The sequence below is a fragment of the Cinclus cinclus genome, chromosome 11, assembly GCF_963662255.1.
Source record: "Cinclus cinclus chromosome 11, bCinCin1.1, whole genome shotgun sequence".
Taxonomy (NCBI): Eukaryota; Metazoa; Chordata; class Aves; order Passeriformes; family Cinclidae; genus Cinclus; species Cinclus cinclus.
The window spans coordinates 4,673,731-4,701,346 of record NC_085056.1 but is presented as its reverse complement, the minus strand read 5'-3'; the positions used below and the strand labels follow the sequence as shown (position 1 = coordinate 4,701,346).

General features: G+C 42.4%; 1 protein-coding gene across 2 annotated transcripts; it reads left to right on the top strand.

The window, feature by feature from the left end:
* The first annotated feature begins 409 nt into the window (after positions 1 to 409).
* GAN (gigaxonin) lies at positions 410 to 26,801 on the top strand. Of its 2 annotated transcripts, none has more exons than XM_062500163.1 (11): positions 410 to 571; positions 13,917 to 14,060; positions 14,896 to 15,246; positions 15,693 to 15,910; positions 16,795 to 16,916; positions 17,410 to 17,522; positions 18,591 to 18,740; positions 19,085 to 19,221; positions 19,706 to 19,834; positions 25,760 to 25,869; positions 26,620 to 26,801. In XM_062500163.1, the coding sequence occupies exons 1-11, from the start codon at positions 410 to 412 to the stop codon at positions 26,799 to 26,801; spliced, it is 1,818 nt and encodes a 605-aa protein (XP_062356147.1). The 2 variants fall into 2 exon arrangements, with proteins under 2 accessions (XP_062356147.1, XP_062356148.1); XM_062500164.1 differs by having other exon boundaries at positions 410 to 576; positions 13,946 to 14,060.
* Positions 26,802 to 27,616: the final 815 nt, after the last annotated feature.

Below are 27,616 nucleotides of genomic sequence, written 5' to 3'. Positions count from 1 at the left end.
GCTGCCTGGACAACAGCCTGACCCCCCGACTCCATGCTCCTGCCAGGGAGTTCCGGAGGGCGACAAGGTTCCGCCTGAGCCTCCTTTTCTCCGGGCTGAGCCCCCCAGCCCGCTACCTCCCGGAGCTCCAGCCCCTTCCCCAGCTCCGTTCCCTTCTCCGGAACCTCCTTCAGTGACTTTCCAAAGCCGTGAGGAGACAAAGCCCAGATTTCCGCGGGCCGTCCCCGCCCCGCCCGCGGCGCCCGAGGGCCGCCGGGCCGGGCCGGGCCGGGCCGGGCCGCCCCCGCGGGGCGGCGCGGGGAGATGATGCCGGGAGATGATGTCAGCGGCGGGCGGGCGCTCAGCCATGGTGTGAGGGCAGGGACTGAGCCGGCCCGGCCCGGCCCGGCTCGGCGGCGGCAGCAGCACCATGTCGGGCCCGAGCGCCGTGTCGGACCCGCAGCACCCGGCGCGGCTGCTGCGGGCGCTCAGCTCGTTCCGGGAGGAGACGCGGTTCTGCGACGCGCACCTGGTGCTGGAGGGTGAGGAGATCCCGGTGCAGAAGAACATCCTGGCGGCCGCCAGCCCCTACATCAGGTACGGCCGGGCCCGCAGCCCCCGGGCGGCCCTCGGAGGGGCCGCGCTCCGGGAGCGGGGCCGGGTTATGTAAGGAGCGGGATCCGCTCCGCGTGAGGAGCCGGGGAAGGCCGGCGGGAGGGTCTGCGGACCACGGGTGCGCCTCGGCCCGGAGCTGGCCCGAGCGCTCAGGAGGGTGTGGAGACATTCGAACCCCAGCTGGACGCGGTCCTGTGTCACCTGCTCCAGGTGACCCTGCCTTGCCAGAGGAGCTGGACTGGGTCATCTCCAGACCTCCCTTCCAACACCGGCTGTTCTGTGATTCTGTGGGAGCAGCTGCTGGGCCACCTCCTTCTTCTTTCCCTCCTTCCCTCCTTCTCTCCCTCCCTGCCTCCGGCCGGTGCCCGTCCGCAGGAGCCGTCGTGTTCTCGGCATCACACTGCTGCTTCTCCCAGCTCTGAGAGGCTGTGTCACCCACCAGGAAAAAATCCCCCCAGCAACTCAGTTGGTGCCAAACGCCTGGTGTGAATAAGTAGCCCCTAAAGGGTGAGCTGTGTGTGAGCAGGGTGAGGGGCACCATCCCAGGGGCTGTGGGGTGCTGGGCTGTGTGTGTCCCTCGGCCGCACCGAGTCAGCACTTCAGCATCATTTTTTTCCTCCTTAATGTCTTTTAGCAAGACAGGGCTCCAGCTGGTGGTCATGGGTTCTGAAGTACATTGGCTTCTAAATTAAAAAATAAAAATACAGGTTTGTCTCCCCATCGCTTGTGCCCCCACAACATCTAAGAACATCACTCAGAAATTGCCAGAGGGACAAAGCCTGGCTGTGCCAGGATCGCTGGCAGCTCTTGGCAGGGGTGTCACCAGCATGTGCAGTCAGAACTGTGCCACTTGACAGCGAGTGCTGGGGACCAGCTGCATTAGCACAGTCATGGTTTCCAAGGTGCTGGCAAACAGCTGCTCCTGGGCTGTGTGTGCAGGGAAACCCAGGTCATGGGAAGTCCTGCTGACACCAGTTTGAACCCCATCTCACTCAGTGCTGACAGGCCCAGTGACATACCCTCTACAAGATGTTATGGTACATATCTGCATGTCAGAGTGAATAAACAAAACGTACAAGTGGTTAATTTCAAAGGGTTTTTAAGTCCACTCATTTGCAGGTAATAAAGGCATTTGTTTTGTCTTCATGTGTAAAGTAGGAGCAGACCTTCAATACCATTTAAACATAGGATTATCATAAATCTGTAGCAGACTTTTTGTACTGTTTGGACATTTCTTCCAGCTGCTGCTTCCTGTGCAGTTGTCATAAAATTTGCGGGTTTTTTTTGCTAGGTGATGATGGGGATTCTTTATGCTACAGTCTGAAAAAATGCAACTTTCTGCAGTGTCATATCATCTGCTTTTAGGCAATACAGTATTTTGGGTGACCATTGTAGTACAACTTCAACATTCTTGAGTACAGAAATAAACTAAAACAGACTATGAGGCTAGTGAATAATTTTTAAATAGCAGTGATCATGTACAGACTTAAGTAGGGAGTTCTCTGCACTGATTAAACTAGTAGAGCTGAGATATAAAATAAAATGCACAAAGAAGGAAGATCATCAAGAATTTGCAAAAAGCACATAGTGGAACCTATGTACTACAAATAACTTTTCTTCACTGCTTGTCTTGAGAAGCAGGTTTGGAAGACTGTGGTGAAAGAAATCAAAGATTTGAAATAGAAATGAGCCATTGATTCATACTTTCCAAAATGCCTGAATGCTTTTTAGGTCATTTGCTATCATATTTTAGATGACCATATGCCTGACATTAAGTTTCAGAAGAGTTGCTCTAGGTGGTAAGAGGTCGTGTCCTTGGAAAAACTGCTGTTCAACTGTTACAGCAGATGAGTTCACAGAAAATGTCAGTTTTTTTACTGTGAAAAAAAAAGTGCTTAACTAAAAGATACTGTAGATTAGCCTGTGGAGAATTGCCTTTTCACAGAATTTAAAGTTTTGCATTTTGTCAATCTCTGAAAAATGTACTGGGGGAACATGGGTTAATTGTATGTGAGGAATAAGAGCTACAGACATAACTACATTAACAACAAAACTTGTAGCCATTAGAGTTGTGTTTTTTTTTAACTTCGAATTGTTCAGGTTCAAATCTCATAAAGGAACTAATTAACTATGTGTGAAAGTAGGTTACATGCATTAATATATAAATATTATTAGGTGTGGGGTTGGTTGGTTGTTTTTTTTTTTAAGCTTACTCATGTCTTCTCCTCAGGCTTTCAAGATGTAAAGAACCGAAAATACAAGTACCTAGTTCTTGTATAGTGCATTAGGAAACACATTTCTATCTTTGCAGAGCCTAATTTTTACTTGCTGCCTGTCTCTCTTCTTTTTATCACTCCAGGATCTCTCTTAGTCCAGCAGGTATTCATACTGGGTAGAATTGGTCAGGTAGGTTGCCAGTGTGGGAGCATTGTGTTTCCAGCCAAGGGTGATGTTTCAGTGGCTCTTTTTGGAGATGAAATTGATCTCCATCTTGTACCTAGTCTGTGCAAGTCCCATTTATTTTGAATGTTGGTTTTTCAAAGAAAATCAGTTTAGGTCTCTATCTGAACAGTTATTGCAGGAGACACAAGAATTTCCTACCCTGTATTTTAAGGGTAACTGATTCCAAAGCTCTGGTACCACAGCCTGTTACAGTCTCCAAATGCCAATTGATTCAGATTGCTCTCATTTGAAAAATTCCAATATAAAGCTCAGAAAAATCCATTAAGTAGTTTCAGAGGTAAAACTTGGAATAGAAATAAGCGTTTATGTGAAACTTGAAGTGAAGCAGTGGAAGTATGAGTTGATGTGTTTTCAGTGTCTGGCTGTGTCATTATGTGCTGTGGCTGTGGGCAAGTTGGTGGGTGAGTTCAGAAACTGTAGGGTTTGCATGAATGCCTAGTTTAGGGTGTGAGTAGGAAAATAAGTAGGCATGAACTTTGTGAGGGGGTGGTTGGGTGTGAGCAGAGTGTGTGTGCTGAAGGATTTGTGCAGCCACAGAGAGGAGCGTTACCTGTTTTTTAGTTTTGCATGGAAGCTGTTTGGCTGACTGGTTATGAGTAGGACACTTGTAAATTATAGTGATGTGTTTTCCCACTAGTTATTTGGCAACTGGATTATCCATGCAGCTCGAAGATAGCAGCTTTAGTGGGGAGAGAAAAAAAGGCACAGAGGGGCACAGAAAGTGTTGGAAGTGTTGTTGGTGTCATGGGTCCCACCTGCCTGTCTGATCCATAGGGTAGCTTCTGCAAGTACAAAAAAGTAGAAAAGGCCTGTTTCATTTTCAGGTTTTCAGTCTGTGGGACCAATAAAAATTTTATTTTTTGTGGTAGTTTGACTCCTGAGGTCTTGCCTCAACTGCTTAATGCCAAGTGGTTTGTAGCTCTCTCAGGGCAGTGAGGTCTGGGGTGGTGGTGTGAATTCCTACAGAATTCCCTTATATGTTTATCTAATCCCCTCTGTGTGCCCCTGGAGCAAAACCTGCCATTTACAAAGCACAGAAGTCTCCCTGCATATCTCTAACATCTTGTGGTATGTTCCTGAGCCTGAGAAAAGGAGGGTTCCTCAGGAAGAAACCGCCACAGGACAAAGCGTGGTTTGGCTCAAGGTGATGTTGCTGTGCATCCCAGAGCAGTTAATACCCGAGCCAGGTTAGCTCTTGGTTTTCTCTTCTGTAACAAGTCAGCCAGAAACCTGCGCTTGTTTTGGCAGCACTCTTTGTCCTGCCAATTGCCTTAGAGTAGCTCTATTGCCCTGGTTTAATTTATTTAGTTTGGGAGCCTGGTGTAAATTATGGTGGCATAAGAGGGCTTTTCCCTGAACAAACCATGCTTGCACTAGTAAGTTTGGCCTGAGTTGTGGCATAGATCCGCCAACCTTTTATAGGATAGATTTGGTCCAAGCATTCCTGGTATCCTCAGCAGTAGCAGCAGATGTTCCCATCTGAACAGATCTGTCACTGTCTGGCATGAGTCGTTCCTGGCCAGCTCAAACTTGCAACTCTTTATATTTTGCTCGCTTACTGTCTGCTTGCCTGCATCACAGGGAGCATGTGGGAACTACCTGAACAAAGAGGATATTTAAGCCCATATTCTTAGACAAATGTAACGTTGTTGCACAGGGATTGTGCTGCTGCATTACAAATTGAATTAAGACATTTTTGTTACCTCAGCAAGTTTTGTCTTTGATTTTCACACATCTGCGTGAGCAGATTACAGATTGCTGTATGTGTTCTGTACTGTTCCCCAAGGCTTTTCAAACTCAGTAATGGACCAGTAATCAAATTTAAATCTTTTTTCAGATGAGCATAATATAACTAAACAAGAATGTAAATGTAAGGTTAAGTTCACATTATTTTTATGTACTTATAAATAGCTGTTGCTGACTGTAAATGGGTTTTGGTGAGAAATAACCTGACAGCATTTGCATCTTCTCACTTGTCCTGTTCAGCTTTCTGACATCCCTAGAACACTGCAGACCTTGTAAGACTGACCCTGCACAGCCATGGCCAATGCTGAAATAGATTTCCATGGAGATGTGGGGGGTTGTGCCCCCATCACTGACCTCCTGCCCTTTCCTCTGTGTGCTGGCGCTTGGAGCATTTGCAGTTGTCACAGGGGAGCCTGCTGAGACTCCATCTCTGTGTGAGTGTGCCTGGGAGCACCTGTGAGTGCTGGTGTGGGAGGTGGGATGGGATGGCATGGGATGTCCCTCTGCACCCTGGAGGTGTGACTGGGCACTTCTTGTTACACCTGTTGGACAATGAATATTACTGTAGAGCAAGGTCAAGTAGGAGCCAACACATGCCAGGAGCTTCTGCTGATTATTTCCTGGTACCTGTTTGGTTTTTACTGATATTTATAGAGATCTTTTATAGTGTTTTAAAACTTCTCTTCAATTTGGGATGAATATTGCAGTCAGGGACACAAATGGCAGCTGGAGCTGGAGGTGTTTGGTTGTCAGGACCTTGTTCTCCCAGGTTCTGCTTTAGCCAAATCATGCAGTACTTGTGCCAGGGCTTGTTCCCTCTTCACTGGGTGTGCAGGGCAGTGTTGTGGTAACTGCACTGTCAAAGAGAGCTCTATAGCCATTGTTGTCTTCAAGGTTTCTTTTGAGAAGTTTGTTTCTGGCAGTCTCCTGGGAGCTTTGAAGATTGCCCTGGCAGTAGGAATTCAGGAACAGATAAGGCCAGAATTTGCTTCCAGACTTTGTTTATTAAATTGGGCATAGTTTTGTTTTGGTTTTGATTTTTAAAAAAAATAATTGAAATGCTACCTATTATGTTTTAGTGGTAGCTGAGTTGTAAATTCTCTGTGACTTCGAGAGGCAATAAATCAAAATAGTTAGTTGCCTTGGCCAGAAACTCTCTGCCTGGCACAACTCAGAAGTGTCTACATGCATATTGTGTTTGGATAAGCAGTTGAGGGGCAACAATGATAAAGGTATGTTAAAAGCTTATGGTTTGTAAAGGGATTTAGAAATCTCTATACCAGGCTTGAATGGGGAGTTGTTAATTATATTCCTGCTCCAACAAGCCCCTAGAGATCGCCTGAAGGGAAGAAGCCATAAGGCTCTTACCCAGCCCAAAATAGTAAAAAAATACATTTGGGCTGCTGCTACACGCCAGGCAGAGGGAGAACTGGGAATCAGAGCACCTTGTTTACCCAGAAGAACCAGAGATGAAATTTCTTGTCCTTTCTTTGTATCTGGGGACGCGCAGCTCATTGGTGTGCCTGACGTAAGAGGTGAGCTGGGATTGAAGGTGTGGCAGGATGGAGCTGCTTGGGATGTCTGGGTAATTTGTGCTCTGTAGGTTGCCTTTACACTTGCCTTAATTGCCTTGTTTGGCAAAACTTTTATTATTAAAAGAACCTTTTTATTATTTTTGTTTTCTTTCTTTTTTTATTTAGAATGTATTTTGTGGCTGGAACAGGGCTGCTCTGAAGTTGCTGATGTGTCTGGAGCTGATGAGTCTGACATGCTTGACTTGTGTTTTGGTTTTTTTGGCAGTGCTTTTTTTTTAATTCTTTGAACCTGTTTTGTTTGTATTGGTCTCAGCTGCAGTTACTAAAGGAACTTTTCCTGGTGTGGACTGACAAATATAAATGGTAATGAATGGTTTGAAAGGATTTGTTTCCTCCTTCTGTTCTGACTCTTATTCTGAATATTGTACAGAAGTTTCTCTCTGTGCTGGTACTAAGTACCAATGTGTTGCTACCCATGCACAGAGGAGTCTCCCCTGCTGTCTTTGCCTCTCATTTTTGTCTCTGCCATGGCTTAATATGTCCAAAAAACCAAAATAAGTCACTGCGTATGCACAGCCCTGGAAGTCCCTGCCCCTATCAAGGAAGTATGTTCTTAATACCATGTGGTTAGTGGCTGATTTATGTCCCCAGGCATGTTGGTTTACTTCCCCTGGACAACATGGTGCAGCTCTTGTTTATGGACATGGGAAGTACTCTGCACTGGAGTCTCCTGTGCTGATGAAATCCATATTCCTGGTTCCTTTTTCCTCTTGGCTGTGGCATTGCTTTCTGTGAAAGACTTGTTTTCCAGCTCTGGCATATACAGAATTCCAGTGCTTCCCTCAGTTCCCTCCAAACGTCTTCCAGCTGTTCCATGACACTACTCATGCAGTTAAAATTTTGTCCATTTCACTTGATACTTACCATAAATTATGAAAATCTTTCCCTGGCTCTGTTACTTATTCCTCCCATGTGCTGTAAGGATAAGTCAGTTATAAAAACCTGGTTCATCCAAGTTTTCCCAGCAGATCTATTGGTGTTTGTTAAATAATAATTGTAGTAAGTTATGGGAATATTTGGGTTATTAGACACATGCTACACAGAACTGCATTTCTAATGTATTTAACAGCAAATTTAGCAGCATGGGTATGGCACTGCACTTGTTTCTTCTAAAAAAGCATTTTTAACAAGTTTAAAAGTAGAGTTAACGTGAAAGAAGACATATTTCAAGTAAGACACTCTCCATTTCTTGGTATAAAATTCTATTTCAAAAATGTCTCTTGTTTTTCCAAGAAAGTCCTGGTTCCAAACTGATACCTAAAAAGTGTGACAGTAAAAGAGGGAATCGTCAGTTCAGTGAGTGGACTGGAGTGCCAGTTGGAGCAGAAAAAAGCCAAATCCAAACCACCTTTCTAAACCCAGTGGCAGGTGTTTCTATCACAGGAAGGTCCATCACAGATGAGCTGTGACTGCTGAACCAGGTCTACCCCACCACATCACAGATGAGCCTGAGCTGTGCTTCAGGCCCAGGGTGCACAAGCCACAGGTGCCCAGCAGCTCACCTGCACTGCTGGTGTTTCACTTGTTTGCAAGCTCAGCTGGTGCAGCTGCTTGGTTGTTTTCCATGCTGGCTAAAGGAACCCAAAGTGAAATGAAACATCAGGTCCTTGTGAGAACTCCCAGGGTCCATCCTTGGGCACAGTTTTTTGAGTGTGTGTTCTGTCTACTTAGGGCTAACTCACATGTTTAGGCAAGGTGCTCTGGTTGAGAGTAGATCTCCAGTTTAGATTAGAATCTAGCTCTGGATGAGCTCAGCGTAATCAGGGTAATTTCAGATTGTCATGGTAAACAAGCTCTTCATTGAGCAAAGCCTATGACCCCTGTACATGTCCCCTGTGCTGCTGTTGGAGGAATTGCCTTGTTCCCTTTCTTATGGAAAGGGGGAAGCCACATTTTTTTGCCTGACTCCAACTTTTCAATAGTTGAAAAAATTAAGTTATATGTCGTAGTCTTTGCTTCTCTTAAAGCAAACAAAGCAACTTCTGCAAGTTTTTGTGCTAAGCTGTTAAATGGACTCCTTTGCCTTGAGATCTGAAGTTGGACTTAAGATAATCTTAAGGAGAGAGACATAGGAGAGGCATAGCCAAAATCCTCTGAGAGCTGGCACCCTTTGCAGGGTGTGGTAAAGACTGGCTTTTATGTGTGCTGCTAAAGGCCAGGGTGCGACCTCAAAGGAAACCTTCTGATTTGGTTGTAAAATACCTTTTTGGAGGATGGCGGTGGGTGGAGTGAACTGCTGCATCATGTTTTTATGTCTGACCTGTTTAATAATGTGATTATTAAGGGTTTTATTTGCACGTAGAAAGACCAGCCTTTATGGGAGAAAATGTTGCAGGGATAAAGGCAGACAAATAAAAATCTTCACCATTAAAATGGTCAGTTCTTAGTAGGACTTAATTAGATTTACCATGGAAAGCTTGTACTTGAAAGACTCAAACCTACATAAGGAAGACCAGTCCAGGAGACTAAATTGACTTTATGTCTGCATCAAAAGCAGATTTTTTTTGTTTTCTCCTTAGTGATGCAAAATCTCCAAGTACTCATTTGTCATTTTTGGGACTGAGTCATCCTTGTGAGCATGTTTTAGGTTTGGTGCATGTCTTTGCTGGAACCATTTGTTGGAGGTTCAACTTCATTTTAAAATGCTGATACTCTCTGGAGAAGACCAAAACACTGGTACAGGTAAAGGACAAATCATCAAACCCCAATTTTACTGCCCTTTGGTTTCAAAGGACAGGTTTGCTCTTTGAGTATTAAAGTTTGCTCGTGTGGCAATACTGGCAAAGCATGTATAGACCAGCCCTTAATGGCTAATCTGGAGCAAAATCATTAATTTGGGAAGACAGCTCCTTTCCAAAAGACAAGTGTCTCCCTGGTGTCTCCTGCAGACTGGTTCCTGACACCCTGCAGTGTAAGTAGGTCAGAGAACTGTGTTTGCACCACGGTGACGTGAGAGCAGGTAAAAGTTTTGTGTTGCAAAGCTTCAAACCCAGAGCATCTGTCTCTTGTTCTTCAGATTTTTTGATGGCTGTTCACTGTAAATATCAACAACCTGCTTGTGGTGAATGTGGTCTGGAGCATTCTCATGGGCACAACCTGTGCAGACAGGTGTTTTCTTTACTTGTTTAGGTCCCAATATACCAACACTCTAAGGATGAAAATTTTCCAAGAGTTGTGCTCTTGTTCTCTTTATAACTTGTGTGACCATTGTAAAAACACATTGGTTGTCTTTTCTTAATAGTTTATAGATAAGGCAGAGATTTCAAAGATGAAAATATTCCCACAAAATTATGTATGACTCAGGAAAGCAAGTGGTGTTGGTGGTGGCCAAGTTCTTAATTTGAATTTTCATTTTGTTTGTTGTTTTGTCTAGTTGAGTTTTTTAAAGTGATTATTCCCCTCCTGTAAACTTTCAGTTGTAAAATGTAAGACAACCAAATTTTCAGACACATGGATTTTTTTTTTCAATCTGTTTCTTATAAATCTTAACTGTCCCACACAATTAAGGTTTCACAGGGATTGACTATAAGGTCAGAAGTATTGGTTGTGTTTTGATTTGTTTTGCTCTTTTAAAATAACAGTAAGTTGTAAGTTCCGTCTTAATTTTAACAAGAGCTGTGGGCAGTCTTAATTTACCTGTTGGGTTGCTTTTTGCTTGTGTTTTTTTTATTATTTGAATCTGTTTTATGTCATTAGATGTAAATTGTTTCTAGCAGTATCAACATCAGTTCTTGAGCCCACCTTTTCATTTTGAGGATTCACCTTGCTTATATTGCTTACATATACAGAAGAAGTGCTGGAATTTTTATCCTCATTCTGCCTCTTGTAGGGCATTTCAGATGACTCATTAGGATTGTATTCCTTAAGTGGTGTGGAGCAGCAGATTCTAAATTTGTCACACAGACAACGTCAAAACGCAACATCAACCCATTTGTTCTTATACCACTGGCTCAAGGTGTTGTGTGTGCCAGCAGTTTTCCTGACGAGGCACAAGATGTTAGGGTGGATGTTGAGCATTTATAGAACAGATTTATGTTACTGGCAGCAATTTCAACTTACAATCATGATCTTAATTAAAAAATGGAAATTATTGTTTTAAAACGTTTATGGAGTTAAGTTGCTCAAAATTAAGTTACTTGAGAAAACAGGAGCAAGAAGTTGCCTTGTTTCATTTCCTCCAGCTCTGTCTTGGCTGTACTCTGCTCCCAGCTCATGGGGGTTTTGGTTGGCTGGGAGGATTATTTCCTTCTAGATCTTGATGTTCTGGTCTTCCATTTGAATTAAAGAAGACTAAGGCAGCCTTTTCTGCTGTGGTTTGACAGCTTGGAGTGCTTTTAAAGTAATTAAAATGCTGTCCTCAGTAGGAAGCTGTCACATGCCTCTGTTAGAAGCAGCTGTGCTGCAGCTGGCACATCTCTGCACCTTGGATTGCTGGTTGCCACTTCCAGCTCTCAGCCACACAAACCAGAGGCTGAATAAATCACCCTGAGGAGGAGCATGGCAGAAAGAAGGCATTTTCCTTCTGGGATGCTGACAGATTGGAAAACCTCTGCTGAAGCATAGCTGGTAACTTATTTTCTAAAGTGGAAGTTTGATAGAGGGCAAGGGTTAAGTATTTCTCCATGTGCTGCCCATTGTCTTTCTGAACTGGGAACAAACATGTTTGGAAACTTTCTCGTTCTGTCTCTGTGTGTTATGACAGGGATGCCCAGGCCTCACTTTGCTGGCGGGGTGTGGGTGCAGGTCACAGCTGGTGCTGGGTGATGCAAGAGGAGATGTGGCTCCTTGCCCTCTGCTTGCACGCCTCCTGCTTTTCTCTCCTCCTTTAGCTTTCTTTCCATTTGGACTCATGATTTTTTTTTTTTTCTTTTCCAGCATGAAACCTGGTTATAATATGTTCTTGCATCATATTTTTCCTCCCCTCTTCCCAACAGCCAGTAACTGTTGTGCAGTTCTGATGTGAGTGACAAGGAGTACCTCCAGCTGCCTTTGGGAATGGCTCTCTTGGCATAGCTCAGAAGTACTTGTACTGAAATAAATACCCTTGTATTTTATTATCCAACAAATTAAAATCATGTGACAGATGGATCACTATTGCTTCCCATGACAGATGATAGGAACAAAACTTAATCTGAACTGGGAAGCATTTGTATAAGGTGAATGTTTGCCTAGATACGAGTGTCTGTAATTTTGAACTAATTTGATTTGTTCTCAAGCTTATTATTCTGCTTTGGCTTCATGTTTTGACCTTGCATTAGGGCCTAGGTCATTTCTTTTCAGCTTACAAACTGTTGATGCCTGAAAAAGTACACAGTAATTATAACATCTACCCTGATAAGACCCAAAATCTCTGAATAACGCTTCCTGTTACCAGGAGGTGTCAGTGTAAAGTCCACGCAGTAAGGTGATTTAGCTTGGGTGTGTACAGGTGATGCTAAGATGAAAGTTAGTGATAAATTGCACGAGTCCTTTCCCTACTCTCCTCATTAGTGCTGGCATCAACATGCTTGTTATATGCCTTGGACCTGTTTGAAGCCCCACAGTGTGTTGGACACCCCACGTTCTGTGTAGACACTGCTGTGTATTTGATCATAACAGCTGCTTATAGGTACCTGACTCAGGTGAGATCCAGGGATCACCCACTTGACTGTCTTTTCTGCTGAAGCCAGACACTGTGAGCCTTGATACATTTTATGTTAAATTAAAAAAAACACAGTTTTGTCCTAGGAGTCAAGGGGTGCCTTTTGTTACAAACCAAGAATCCCAGAACTCAAGTGTAAATGGAGGTAGTTTGGATAGATTTGAAAATGTGTGTAAAGGAGCCTTTGCTCTGTTAGAAGTGAAAAAGCACCTTGCTCTGTGTGTATATGCTTTGTGGCTCATTTGGAGCTTGTAGTCATGGAAAATGCACACTGCACATGGGCAAGGATGGCTCAGGTTGAGGTACATGATGTATGTTCTGCTGGAAATGTGCATTTGGGGCAGGAGTTTTCAGCTGACAAGCCGTAAATCAGTGCCTGCTATTGCAGCATACGCTTAAATGGGAGTCACAGAACTTTCCTAATCTCTTTCCAAGTGTTAGGAAATGAACAGTTTCCTAATCCACGCCACATTGTTGTTGTTGTTGTTATTTGTGTTGTAACTTGTGCCAGGTGCTGTGCAGACGGGGGGAAGCAGCTCCAGCCCTGGTGCAGTGGTACATGGGCACCTGAGCATCACTGCCTCTGGGTGTTCTGGGAAGTAGAAAAGGGATGTGGAGACAAGACCACAAGTATGATGAACTAAAGGGCTAAAATTACTGCCCTTATTCACCCTTAAAAATAGCTCCTTACAGACTAAGGTTTTATTTGGTGTGAGTTACAGCTTATTTTGTGAGGAAGTTAATTTATTCTGATATGAGTAAGTGAGGCAGAATCTGCCCTTACCTAAGACCTATTTATGTATTTGCTTAGCATGAGCGTGAATAGCAGGAGACTCGACACTTCCATCTTAGCAAAGCCACAGCTTTTCACATTAAGAAACTGATTCTATCTAAGGATATATTCGAATGAATGTTAAGAGGTTTTAAAAGCTTTTATTTTAGTGTGCTGTGGTATAGGTGTAGGTCACTATATATACACAGAGGTAGTGAAACAAACTTTCTTGTCTTTATATAATGTATTCTTCATTGACCAGTATGTGGAAAAATAAGTTTAAAATTATCTTTTATTAGCTCTTGTGGCTGTTTGCCCCAGACTGGGTGATGCTGCTCCCTTTTGAACACTTAAAGTTGTCTCTGGTGGAAGAAGTGTTTGCACTGACAGCTGGTGGAAAGCAAAGTGTCTGCTGTGCTATTATTACTTCCTCACCTTTCCCCTGAGCCCCCACCATTCTATTCACAGGCACTTCACAGTGCTCTTGGTATGTTTAAAGAAATGGTTTGTACGTGAAGTGTCCACTGATGTAGATGAATATTTAAAGCTCTGCTGAGCAGCACATGGGCTGTTCCCTGCGACTGTGAGTGCATGGCTTGGTTACAGCCAGGCACAGCATTAGGCTGATAACATCATAAACTACACAAAATGGTAATGCAATCCAAATGTTTGTGCTGCCAGTGAATATTCTGATCACATCTGCTAACTCTAATTATTTCTTCCTTGGTAAAAATAGTTTTGGTTTTGTTTTGCTTTGGGTATTTTTCCACCTTTATCAAAGCAAATTCTTGTGTTTCATCTGTCAGCAGAGCTGCTGTTCTGTTGGAAGGTCTGAGTGAAGTTTTTGAATGCTTGTGATGAATGAGCTGGGATAAAAAAAATACTTTGGCTCTTTGATGGCTTGGGTAGTGTGCAAGGCTGACAGATTTGTTCGGTTTGGAAATGTGATAAGCAGTATCAGAGGCCATACATCTGTGCTAATTCAAGGGACTGCTTTTCCATCATATTTAAAGGTTTTAACATCTCTGTTGTGGCTCAAGAGATCTGTGTTCTGAGATCTCAGATTCTTCAGAACATGAGAGCCAGCAATTCCCAGATTTTGAACTTTCCTCTTTTTATTTTCTCTTCTCTTAGAACAAAATTGAATTACAATCCTCCAAAGGATGATGGCTCAACGTACAAGATTGAACTCGAAGGGATATCTGTTGATATCATGAAAGAGATACTAGATTACATCTTCAGTGGGCAGGTATGGTATTAAAAAAACCCCAAATCTCACTTGGACTATTTGGCAAAATAACTTGAGTTTTAACACTGCTATCCTGAAAGATGTTTAAAGCTTTGTGATAAAACTTCTATAGAGTGGGACTGTGCATATGAAGTAGAGGCAGTAGGCTCTGCAGGAGTTGTCTCTGCCCTTCTTGTGCAGCAGGGGAGGACTTTAAAATTTAGAATCAATGTCAGATGCTTGTATTAAAATCAGTGGCTACCTTCAGTAACCTGCTTTAAAACAGGCAGTGTTTGTCAGCTGTGACAGAGGACTGCTTTGGTAGCCACAGAGATGGAGACCCCATCACTGAACATTACAGTACACCAGGCATCTTCCCTCCCTGCCCCTCGTGCCCACCTCTCTGGCCTCTTGTCAGATCTGCCTGCCAGGAGCCTTTGCAGGAATTAAAGTTGGTGTGTCTGGTTTACTTGGAACCAGACTCAGATTGCTGAACGAGTTTAGCTTTCAGCAGGAAAAGAAAAGGCAGATTTGGCTTGAAATCCATTCTTGCATGTGTGTTTAAAAAAATTATTTATTTATTACAGCAAAACTCATTTTAGGTTCCCGGATGAGATGAGCAATTTTATGGTTGGTTACTTCAGGAACTTATCAAAATTTCTGCTCCACACCTTCTGTCAAGCAAATGCCTTTCCAGCCCTCTTAATTAATAAATGGTTAGCATATCAGTTTCTCCTAATTTTTACGCTGGTATTAATACTCCATTTTTCAGCCACTGAGAATGAGTGTAATGAATGTGGGCATGTCATGGAACAAATGAGTGTAGTAGCTATAACTTCTAAATTAATTCTTGCAGATCAGGCTAAATGAAGAAACTATCCAAGATGTGGTACAGGCAGCTGATCTCCTGCTGCTTACAGACTTAAAAACTCTCTGCTGTGAGTTTTTAGAAGGTTGCATAGCTGCTGAGAACTGTATTGGTATTCGGGACTTTGCACTGCACTATTGTTTGCATCATGTTCACTACCTTGCCTCAGAGTATCTGGAAACTCACTTTCGAGATGTCAGCAGCACAGAGGAATTCTTGGAACTGACTCCTCAAAAACTGAAAGAAGTGTTGTCGATGGAAAAGCTCAATGTTGGAAATGAGAGATACGTCTTTGAAGCGGTGATTAGGTGGATTTCTCATGATTCAGAATCCAGAAAGGTCAGGACATCCGAATGTTTGTATTGTGAACGTGGTGCGAATTGGGGTGTTCATTCTAATCAGTGGGAACTTGAATAGATCTGTTTCTTTCAGGATTAATCTTACAGAATTTATTGAATTTCGCCTGAAATCCAGACCATGGCATTACAGTAAAAGGGTGAAAGCTGTGTTGATGATATATTATCTGCTGCCATTATTATTTAATAGGCATTTAAAAAAGCACCATTTTGACATGTGATGATATAATCTTGTTTGCATGGTGAGAAAGCAAGTAGCACTTTTATAGAGAAACTTTGAGGACTCAATGCATTTTCTTACTAATGCTGTGTTGTATAGTTTGTTACTTGCCATTATGAAAAACTCAAGTATTTGCTAAACCCAGAAGCATCTGCATGTCCATGTGCCTCGTGCTGGGGGTGATTTTGTGTCCCTGCTGCCTCCCCCAGGTCCACATGAAGGATGTCATGTCAGCAGTGTGGGTGTCAGGTCTGGATGCAGCCTATCTGCGCGAGCAGATGATGAGCGAGCCGCTGGTCCGTGAGATCGTCAAGGAGTGCAACAACATCCCCCTGACACCCCCGCAGCAGGGAGAGGCCATGCTGGCCTCCTTCAAGCCCCGGGGCTACTCCGAGTGCATCGTGACTGTTGGGGGGGAAGAGAGAGTGTAAGTGAGCAGTGGCATGGCAGCGGGTCCCAGTGCCAGCACTCATGGCACTCCGAAAACACGGAGTGCGGAGAACACGTGCACCTATTGCTTATTACTCTGTCGTTTGAGTTTGTTTTAGGTTGGTCAGACACACCTAAAATACCTTTGGGGATGATTCAGCAATAAATAGTTATTTTGTTTCTGATGTTCAAGGTGTAGTAAACTTAGAGTAGGGTTGTTTGTTCAGTAAGTGTTCGCTGTTATTTTTTAAACTGAGTAGACTTAAACACAGAATAATTTCTGGTGATCTGAAAGCATCTGTAACAAAACTTAGAAGTAATGCACATGTGCTTTAAACTGTTTTGTTTATAATAGATGTGGTTCCATAAAAAAAAAAAAAAAGACATCCTTATTGGTGCATCTGAGATAAGGTGAAAATTCCTGTTCTGCACAATAATCCCTTTCTTTTCTTGAGTACCCCCTGCAGCAGAAGGGAGGGGTTCTGTCTTGTTTAAATGAATTTAGCATTTGAATGTTAGCTCTTTATAGAAGTATAGTAAACCTTTTGGTTGACATTTTGCATATCAGTTTGTGAATCACTTTGCTCAGACATTACTAATACTTTCTATCAGTTCTTCTTAGCTTGTTCAAAGTTCATAAAAAAGGTTACAGGCAAATATAGTAGGAATGAAGTGAATCAGTTTTTTATGTCTCCAAGTCCGTACAAACTTGATTTACATGTTTGGTTTGGGGGTCTTCTCCTTACCAGGGAAATGCCATGTGATGAATATACAGGAAAACAAGAACAAGCAAGCTTTGGACACAAGGAGTTAACAGTGAACTCGTAAAACTCTGTCTTTGTCTTTCTGTTTCTGTTTGTTCCCTCCCCACCCTGTGTTCAGATCACGGAAACCAACCTCAGTGATGCGGTGTATGTGTCCTCTTTATGATCCCAATAGACAGCTCTGGATTGAACTTGCTCCTATGAGTATTCCAAGGATCAATCATGGAGTATTGTCAGCAGGTAAAGGGGAACTTGGTCTAATAAGGTCAATGTTATGAAAATTTACCAGTGCCTCAAATCTGACATACAGCTTATAATAATATGTTTTCTTCAATACTGACTGCACTGGGGTTATTTCATGCTTCCCCTTTGTCTGCCCAAAACTGTACTTGATTCTGTGAAAATCCCTGCCATGTGAGTGTCTTAAAATCACTATTCCTGCAACATTTTGTGGGAATCTACCACATCTGTCTCTCCTGGAGTATTTCATGTTTTAAGTAAATTCTAGTTGCTGCATCACTGAATATGTTAAAAGATATCTTCAGGGGTAGACTTGAGTCAGTTGTAACTATGTGCTTTACCTTCTCCAGTCTGGAGTCTGACCTGTGACTGGTCTGAATCTCTTGGTGAATTCCAGAATACAGCTCACCAGTTATGTTTTGCTCAGTGTGAAGGTGTGAGTCCTCTTCTTGAGAGTCCTGTTCTTAAGATCATGTTACATTTTGTTTTACAGAAGGATTTTTATTTGTGCTTGGTGGTCAGGATGAAAACAAGGGAACGCTAAGCTCTGGAGAGAAATATGATCCAGACACCAATTCATGGAGTTCCTTACCACCAATGCATGAGGCAAGATCTCTATCTAACTGTTGGGATTTAAGTTTTTACTTTGGCAAAATGTTCCTTTTCTTCTGCAAAATTTTATTCTGAATCTCCAGTCACTTGCATCTTACACATTCAAAATCATGCTCCAGACTGACTTCTGTTTATATCCTGTTGTTCTTGTGGTCTGATGCTGACTGCTGGATCTGGAAAAACTAAACAATTGGTGAAGAGCTAACTGTAAGATGAACTACAAAATTTCAGGAGTTTCATAATGAATCAGTCCTATAGTATACTTAATGTTCTGCGTGTACTGGCCTTCTAAAACAAGAGACTCTGAGATGGACAAAGGGATCGGACTGTGCAGAAAGATGGACAGAGGACTGGCCAACATACAGAACTTGGCTTGCACAGACATATTTAGGTTTGGTTTGAGTTAATGCTTCCTTCTTCATAATTACATTCCATCAAAAAGTAAAAGTTTGTTATTTGTAAACATATATCCTTAATACACCTGTGTTTTTATCTTTGTAAATCAGCACAGGGTGTTTATTAAGAAGTTGTTTTCCACAGGATTTTCCTCTTTGCAATCTGGTTGACAAAGGCATGTAGATTTGGCTACAATTTTAGTTATGATGCTTTAAGTTTCCTGCTTGTGATATATTTGCTGTGAGACTGAGGGGTAGATGGGCTCATACATACAAAATAGAGGAGCTGCCTTTGCACAGAGAATGGGTCCAGGCTTTGCTGCTATAGAGACCTGAAAGCAATAGCTTCATTGTGGAGACCACCACTATGGGAACTGAAATATGGCCAACTCTGTTCTTAGATTTCTGTGTGGTCTCTTTGGCTTCTGCTGCTCTGCTTTTTTTTTTTTTTTTTTCCTTTTGATACCCCTTGTTTTGTTTAGTTGATTAAATTAATAATGTTATGTTTGTGTTTAGGGCTTCACCATTAAAAAACCCCAAAGCAAAACAAAAGCCAGGCATAATCCCAATAGCACTTTGAAGACAGATACTTTGAAAAATAAGATTGTATTTATTTTTTCACAATGGCAGTTACGTTTTTCAATTTGACTTTATGGATGTTCCTTAGGCACGACATAATTTTGGTGTGGTAGAGATTGATGGCATTCTGTATGTTCTGGGAGGTGAGGATGGTGAAAGAGAGCTGATCTCTATGGAGAGCTATGATATTTATAACCGGACCTGGACCAAGCAGCCAGACTTGACCATGGTTAGAAAGGTAAAAACTACATCCTGTATTATTGTGTTGCTTCTTGTTAAACTGTCAGTGTGGATATATATATATATATATATATATATATATATATATATATATAAAATATGTATTTTAATCTTTTGCTTCAAGTAGAAGCTGTAGCAAATATCTCAAAAGGAAATGAGAGTGAGCAGCTTCTTCTCTATATATCAAAACAAAACAACTGTGGCTGAGCATTTTTATGCCTTGCATTGTTTGACACAGGCAACCTAAACACCTCTGTGTGTGTGTACATACAGCTTTGAGCTCTCAATACTGTACATTTGTGTGTCATTTTAGATATACTTTTCTTTTTTATTTTTTATAAGATTGGCTGCTATGCAGCTATGAAGAAGAAAATCTATGCAATGGGTGGAGGCTCCTATGGAAAACTCTTTGAATCTGTGGAGTGTTACGACCCCAGGACTCAGCAGTGGACAGCAATCTGTCCTCTCAAAGAGAGGAGGTGAGGGAAAGTGGAACGGGGGGCTAGATTGCTTTTCCAACCCTCTGATGGGAGGAAAGTATTCTTTTTCTGATGAATCTGTGAAGATGGCCTATGAATCTCACCAGGTCTTTCTGAGTCATGGTGGCCTGCAGTTAAGATGTGGCTGAGTAAAGACGAGCATCCAAGCAATAAATACAAATTTTGTAGAAACATGTTGCCCTGATGTTACGAGCAATATGTTCCCTGATGCAAAATGAAAACTAGAAATTATAGTTCAATTGGAACTTCAGAATATTTTTAGAGAGAAATATATCTAATGGTTTTCTCTTTTGTGATCTGAATTAGGTGCTTACAATTAATATCCACAACTCATCTTGTTGGATATTTAAGGCATCTGTGTGTATAAATAAATAAAAGAGTAAAAGATGAAGAAAGTTCAGAAGGCTATGCAAAAGGGTTTTGGTACATTGCATTAATATTTTTTCCTCATTTGGATTTTCAGATTTGGGGCAGTGGCCTGTGGAGTTGCCTCTGAGCTTTATGTATTTGGTGGGGTCAGGAGTCGTGACGACAGCCAAGCCAGTGAGATGGTGACGTGCAAATCAGAATTTTACCATGATGAGTTTAAAAGGTAACTGGCTGCAGCTCTAAACATAGACAATAACTTGCAATCCAGTCATCTGCCTGTTCCTTCACCCCTTGTTCCTGCACTCCAAAGCACATGAGGTCTGTTGCTCACTGCACTTTCTGTGACCTGGTATGGCTGTAAATTAAGGCCCATCCACTCCACTTTTCCCTCTAACATGCCAAGCCTAAAGCCCTGGAGCCACTGTGTGAGTCTTGAGTGCCCCTGGACAGGAGAAGCACCTTGGTCACACGGGGAGTTTGTGATTCTTCCCCTGCACTCTGCAATTCCCCAAGTTCAGGGTACTGCTGCCCCCACCCCTCCTTGTGCCCACAGCTCCCTGTTGAGTGCTCATTACAGGTCTTTTCCAACCTAAATGATTGCATGGTTCTGTCGAGGAATGTATGTATGTACAGGGATATTTCTCCATGATCAAATCCTATCTCCAAAGATTTGCAACTTAGGGAATTCCTAAACTAGAGATTAGAAATTTCAAGCATTTATAGCTGATGGCACCCATACAGGCTTCTGCCATAGGAAAGACACTATGGATGCTATACATCCCACACCCACCTCACCACACTGCACGGTTCATCTCCTGTTTTGAATTTGCTTCTGATTACTTAATTTCTTATCGTGTTGTTGCCATGTTCTGTTTGTTATTTGCTTCTGATTACTTCATTTGGTAGTGGAATCCACCTTACTATATGTGGTAACCATTCAAAGTGTTACCTTACGTTGAATTTTTTTCATTAGTCACCTTATTCTCCAGTCATAAGTGACAAGCTTGGCTCCTCCAGTGACTTTTTTTCTTGTGTATAATTGTAAATTGGATTATTCTTCTTTCATAAATTAAATTTAAAAAAGACTTTGTGGTCAGATGTTTCAAAGCTTGTTGACAAGTGAAGGAGATTCACATGTCTTTGTTGGAAGATCAAGACTGATTTATGACAGTGACCTGTGTAAAAGGACACAAAAATAGAACAGTAGATGGAAATTCATTATATAATTTTCTTGCAAGGTATGGTTGTAAAGAGACTTTAATTTCTGTTTGAAGAGGTCTCCTCTGTTGTTCACAGTGATGTCTAAACTAGCTATAATCAAATGAAGCTGAAGAAAATCATCCTTTAAATTGGTTAAAAGAAGCAGACAGATCAGAGGGGCTGTTGCTGCTGATGCTCCCTTAGTTTTTGCTAGCCTTCTGGAGGATGGGAAAATGGTAGAAGTTTACTAATGTTTTGCGAGAGGTTTTTGAACTGTGGAAAGAAGTGCTCTCCTCTCTCCTACTTGCTATTTTCAGCTGATGTACCCGAAATACTTCCAGCCTGATTCTGTTGTTCAGAAGTTATAGCTCATGACTCTTCAGCAGTGCTTGCAAACCTGTTTCACTGGTTGATGCAGGTTGAGTTCCCATAAAGTGGAGTCTGGGGAGCTGGGAGGGCTCAGCCTGGGTGCTGCAGGTGAGTCCATGGTGCCACCTGCTGACTGCACACCTGCCACAGTGGGATGGATCTCGGGCTTTGCTTGGCATCCCCGAGGCCTTGCAGGATTGCAGTGGAACAGGGATAACTGAATAACCCTGAATAGTCCAGTGGTAACTGCAGCTGCCCCAGTCACTCTGGGTGCTGGGTGTGTGGTGTGAGGGCTGTGCTGGCACAGGGCAGGGGAGGCAGCAGAGGGAACCGATGGAGGAGGCACATGGGGAATACCAGGCTTTGCCTTTCTGCTCTGCCACTGCCCAGTCTGATCTTAGAAATTTAACTCGGCACGAACCTGCAGGCAGGGCACAGGTTATGGGTGTTCCTGTGGAGACTGTGCACAAGGGAAGGCTGGGGTGGTGGCTGCTGCTGCCTGGGGATGGCGCTCCCCGGGTTTGGAAGCTCCAGCTCGGCCCAGGGGTGCTGTAGCCAGAAGAGGGTGCAGTGTCTCTGTGTTATGTTCCAGCACTCAGCTCCAGGGTCTGTCAGTTATCCCTCAGAGATCTGTGTAGCAGGTCAGTTCTAGCAGTCTCAAAGCAAAATTGACAGTGATGTTTTTAATAGTTAGATGCCAATACCGCATACTTTATAATGAGCTGTGGGCTTTTCCAACTGTTTTTATGTAAGAACTCCATTATGTTCAGTTTCTCTGTGGATGGAGAGAACTCTCTGGACTGTGAGATTCAGCCATGGGATGGTGTTGGTTGTGAGGTACGTGCAGCAGTGCACACCTGTGTCATCTGCACAAATTTCCATGTGTGCCTCAGGCCAGAGCACAGGGTCAAGCCTCATCCCAAGCACCCAGAGCCTGAGTGTCTGAGTTACAGGTTTTACTCCAGTGTGAATGTCTAAGGAAGTACTCACATCAGTATATAAACATACTAATTCATGTAAGATGCCATAATTCTGGCTTGAATTGGATTAAAGGACTGGGCTTGTTTAATATTGTTTACTTTGACAGTAACTTATTCCAAAATAACTCACAGTGCAGAGTGTGTCAAAATTTTTGTTCTTAACCGTGATGCAGACTTCTCAAAGACTGGGGGATATACTGAGATCTTCACACTAGCAAAAAAATAAACTTTGAGACTCCTGTTAAGCTGTGCTGTATAAACAAGTAATAAAATAAATGAAGTGAGACAGAATAGTAGCATCCACGTGAAATGTGAACAGGGTAATGGAGGAAATAATTCTCATACTTGAAGTGCTGCTGTAACTGAGACTTTTCAATTAATAAGTGTTTTGTCAGTGTGTCTTCAGAGTCATGTGCATGAGTGGATTTAAGTGAACCCAAAGATAGAAGAAGCTGTATGTCAGACTGCAGGTTTTTTGCAGGATGTATTTTTTTTCAAAGGCTGTAGATTGAGCTTTGTGTGCATTGTATCCTCTTTTTAAATATCGATCAAGCTAAAAACAGACTTAATGAATGTGAAAATGGAAGATGGAAATGTGAAGGTATCCTTCACTCAGTGATCCAGTGTTGGTCTACTCCATGAAAAGCAGAAAGTCTTAAATACATACTCAAGACCTTGATGGGTCAGACTTTCTTTCTGTCAGAGTTCATAATTTAGAGTACACCTTTTGCACCATGTAAGTGAGTGGAGAATTGGATGATGTCTGTACACACTCGGGTTTTTTCATTTCGATGTGGATCATTGGAAATATTTAATAAAACCCAAACTGACTTTAGGATTCTTTGCAAGATCTGCTGGTGTATGGCCACTGCTGCCTTTCCCTGGTGGTCTGCAAGTGGGGTAGGATTTCTTCCTTCTTTTCATGATTCAAAAAAGAATTACAAAAATTTGCAGGTATGAAGGGGAATAAAGGGAGAGAGAATTTTCAGAAGCAGTACTTTGGTAAAGTATCCTTTACAATGTTCTTTTTGCTACTGGAACATTATAAAAATAAGGAAGAGCTTTCAGCAATATGTAACTAGTGAACTAAATAGTCTTGTAACATAATATATGTAATTAGCAACATTCTTCCAGTCAGTGCACAGGCATTTCATTAAATGGAAGTGCTTATACAAATGTAATGAGAACACTGACTGACTGATAGCACTGTCAGATGAGAAGAACATGGATTTTCATTCATTTCCAGGCTTCCTTTCTCAGCCAGAGTGATCTTGAGGTGACATGTCTGGAATATGTTGGTTCTGTATCACATCTTTATTTACTTCCCAGTTGGAAATAAAGCAGTTACCCCCATCCCACTCAATGATTACAGCAGTGTGGATGGATGGTTTTGTTTGTCTCACTTTAATACTGAAAAAAATTAGGATTCCTTCCCTTTTTTGTAAAAATAATTGGGTGGAAGCTGTTCCAGTTTCAGAGCCATCATTTCTGCCTGTGGCTGCAGCAGGACTTGCCTTCCCCCTGCTCCTCTTGGACTCAGTTTGAGTGGAGCCATCCCAGGGAAGTACGCAAGAGTTCTGTTCCAAGGACTGTTTTTGGATTCCTGAAGATTGTGAATTTTTGGTCATGGTGTTTTTTCCATACTGTTCAAACAGCAGGCACAACCCACATTAAGCTGGAACTTAGTCAAATTCTGATGAAACGTGACCCCTTGCCCTTCCTGTCTTTGTTCCTTCCTAGTTTTAACTGCTAAAGCTGCTGTGAGTGTTCCTGAAAAGTGGTGCCTGTTTTTTAAACTACACACATTGAGAAAGCCTGAGGATAAATTTTCACAAGCAGCTACAGATACTTTAATATTGTCCTTTGGTGATACACAATAGGAAAATGCTTGGGTCTCACCTTGTGGTCTCACCTTGTTTAAGGTTTTTTTATTTAAACTCCAAAACCCAGAGTGTCTAGTGCAGATGAACTCCTGATTTGAGATTTTCTCTTCCTTAACCTGGTCCTATAGTTAGAATTAAAAAAAAAAAAAATCCAGTCTTCCTTCTGCATTTTTCTGCCACTTACTCAGTTTTCAGAATTCTAGGTCACTTGCTGCTAAAAAGCAGTGAAAATACTGTGCCCTCCTCTTACAGTAAGGGAAGGAAGCTAATGAAATATGGTGCAAGTTGTTTTGATCTGTGAGAATTTCTGAACCAGTGTAGAGAACTTCTCCTTTTCTCTCCTTAGGTCATCTGTCATCTTCTGTGACAGCTACAAACAATTTCCTTGCTTTGCGCAGAACGTTAATCCTTCAGTGTGCAGCACACACAAAATAATGGACAGCTAATCCTTTCATTTGCCCTTTAAAAATTGATTTCTGTCTCCAAGATAACTGATATGGAGCAGCATCTCCTTCAGTGCCAGAAGAGTGGTTTACTTCTGAATCAGGAGTTCAGATGATGCAGAATTTTCAAAGATCAGCAGTATCTGGGAGGGCATTTTTCTAACTTTTTCCTTCAAATTAACTTGGTGTGGCCATGAAAATATATGGGATGATTTTCTAAGGTTTCTTAGACCTTCATGTTCTCTGTAAATTACTTAATAAAAAGTGTAGGGACAGTCCCCTAAAATGGCCTGGATTTGTGCATCTCAGGATCTGTACATGGTAACTGTGACAGTGTCTGCAAGGTGCAGCAGCATTTTGTAGGAATTTGCTTCAGAACCACAGAGAGGATGCTGGTAACTCTTGGACCTCTTTATAAACCAGCATCCCGTGTGGATAAGGAGTAAATCCTTACCTGCTTTCCAAAGGCTTCAACACAGAAAACTGCTTTTCACTCAGTAGATAGATCAGGCTGATGTAGCCTTGAAATGCTGCCTGTGCTTACAGTGAACACATTCAGGAATTGTAAGATTACTGTAGGAGCTGGAAAGGGATTGAAAAGAGCCTGATATGTGATTGGGAAGGTCTGTGGCAATCCAAGATAAAGGACATTTCTTTTCCAAATTCCACTACCATTTTGATTCCAGTCTTCTCTCCCTTGTTTGAAGTTAAGCATTGCCAAGTGCTACATTCTTCATAGCAGGCAAGGATTTGTTGCCTCTGATAAAGCACTATTAAAGAAGTTGAAGAATTATATGGGGGAGATGCTGCTTAATAACAAGGCTCTGCTATAGCAATTTGTTATTTCTCCTACTATGGATCATTAATACTTGTATGTGTGTATTTTAAAGACAAAGACTAATTTAAAGACAGAACTGCCTAAAATTTTCTCTGTAGGGAAGATCGACTGGCATAGATGTTGGCTCTCTAACATGCCTGCTCTCTTCCAGAAGGTCACACTGGGTGGCTGCAAGAAGGATTTATTATAGGTAGATTACACAGATAAATGGAGCAATTCTGAAATTAAGCAACTTCAGGATACAGCAGTACTAGCTGCTTTTCCTGGCTGGGATAAGCCAGGACTGTCCCAAACTATACAATGTTCCCTTTACATAACAAACTAGTATGTACACTCTGCTTGAGTCAAAGATTACAGCTGCAAAAAGAATCTGGAGTATTTTTTAAAATGTGCTCACTAAAAATCAAATCCTTTTTTAAATTGTTATTTTTACAGGTGGATTTATCTAAATGACCAGAACCTATGTATCCCAACTAGCTCTTCTTTTGTGTATGGAGCTGTGCCCATCGGAGCCAGCATATATGTGATTGGAGATCTCGATACAGGTCAGCACCAGGACTAAAAACCTCTTTATGCTCATTTCCTTCCAGTATTTTGAATACTTGGCACTGAAGAGACTGAACATTTTAAGAATAAGAGGCTGGAACACTTTTGTGTCACTGTGGGTCAGGGGGATTGTGCTGGATGTAGAGAAACACATGGGTTGGTTTTGGACATTTTCAGTAACGAGTTCAGTGCTATGAGCGCTGGGTTGATTTGGTTGATTAGTTTGAAGACCACAAGAGGTCAAGACTCAGAGTGTGTTACTGCTTTTATCTAAATGTAGGAAAACCTATTAGTGTCTGAGGTTGTAGCTCCTGTCTTTGCAGTGGGAAACAGGCAAATCTGCATTCTAGGGGCATTGTCCAGTGGTGCATATGGATGTGATAGTGAGCCTTGGCTCTCAATCCCAGCCAAATAGATGTGTGCTATCAAACATACTCAGTTCTCAGCTGCCAGCATCTGGCCACACTCTATAAAAGGTATTTGGAAGACTTTTGTGGCCACGTGTACATGTAAAAGTGCGTAGCGCGGCTTTCTCCAAAATGTAAGCAAACGAAATTCCAAATTTGGCGGGTTTAAGTAGGTCAGAAATGTCGTAGTAGTTCCCTTTTGACATTAATTTCAACTACCCATCCAGACACCGTCTGTGTTCCTGTGCATGCTCTCGTTCACCTCCTTGCCTTACTAGAGGCCAAACGCGGCAGCAGCTGCAGTGAGTTTGAAGCATTTCATCTCTTTTCTGGTTAATTCAGGTACCAACTACGACTACGTTAGGGAATTCAAGAGAAGCACGGGCACCTGGCAGCGCACGAAGCCGCTGTTCCCGTCGGACCTGCGGCGGACGGGCTGCGCGGCGCTGCGCATCGCCAACTGCAAACTCTTCCGACTGCAGCTGCAGCAGGGGCTGTTCCGCATCCGCGTGCCTTCCCCGTGAGCCGAGCGCTGCCGGGGAGGAGACCGGAAGAGTTCCGCGCAGTGCACCATAATCTAGCTCTATTTAGAGGAAAAGCTGAGAAATTACAGCTGAAAACTTACACTGTATGCTGTGCTTTGGTATGGTAACTGTTTTTGTTTTAAATGCTTACAAAGCTTGAGTCTCAGTACTTGTTTCGGGAACAAATAACTTAAGTACACATTATAAAGGAGAGAAGGGGGAAAATAAAAGGGGAGAATCGAGGAAACACCTTCAGTCGTAACCATTTGGAGTTTAAACCGTGTTGTTGAAGGAGGAATTTTGTGTCTGAAACTGGTGGGAATCAGTTTCCTTTGGCAAAGCTTATTGAAAAGCAAAAAAAAAAAAATATTTCAGGTGCATTTCCCCTGCGGGGAACTGATACAAATCCTTGTGCTATCTGGAACTGGATAGCTGTAATACACAGAAGCTACACGATAACCAGCCTTCCTGGTGTGCTGCTGTTGGAGCATGAGGCCACAGGAGGTGTTGGTCATTGCACCTTTTATTTCTAGTCCTTTCTCAAAAGATAAGGTCTGTGCCTAAAAAATGGTGGAGGTGTGTACATACGGTTTTTCATTCATTTGCAATGGTTTCATTCCAACAAATATTTTTAATATATATATATAAAATGGACTAACCTGAAATGGATACACCCCAGAAAATTGATACAGTACACCACAAAGAAGTAAACTGGTTTTTTTCTACGCTGTCAGTAGAGTAGCCTGATGAAGTGGCCTGGAGGTGGGTGATGAGCACTTCTGGGTGGGCTTTGGTGGCTGTTTTCCTTGAAGTGA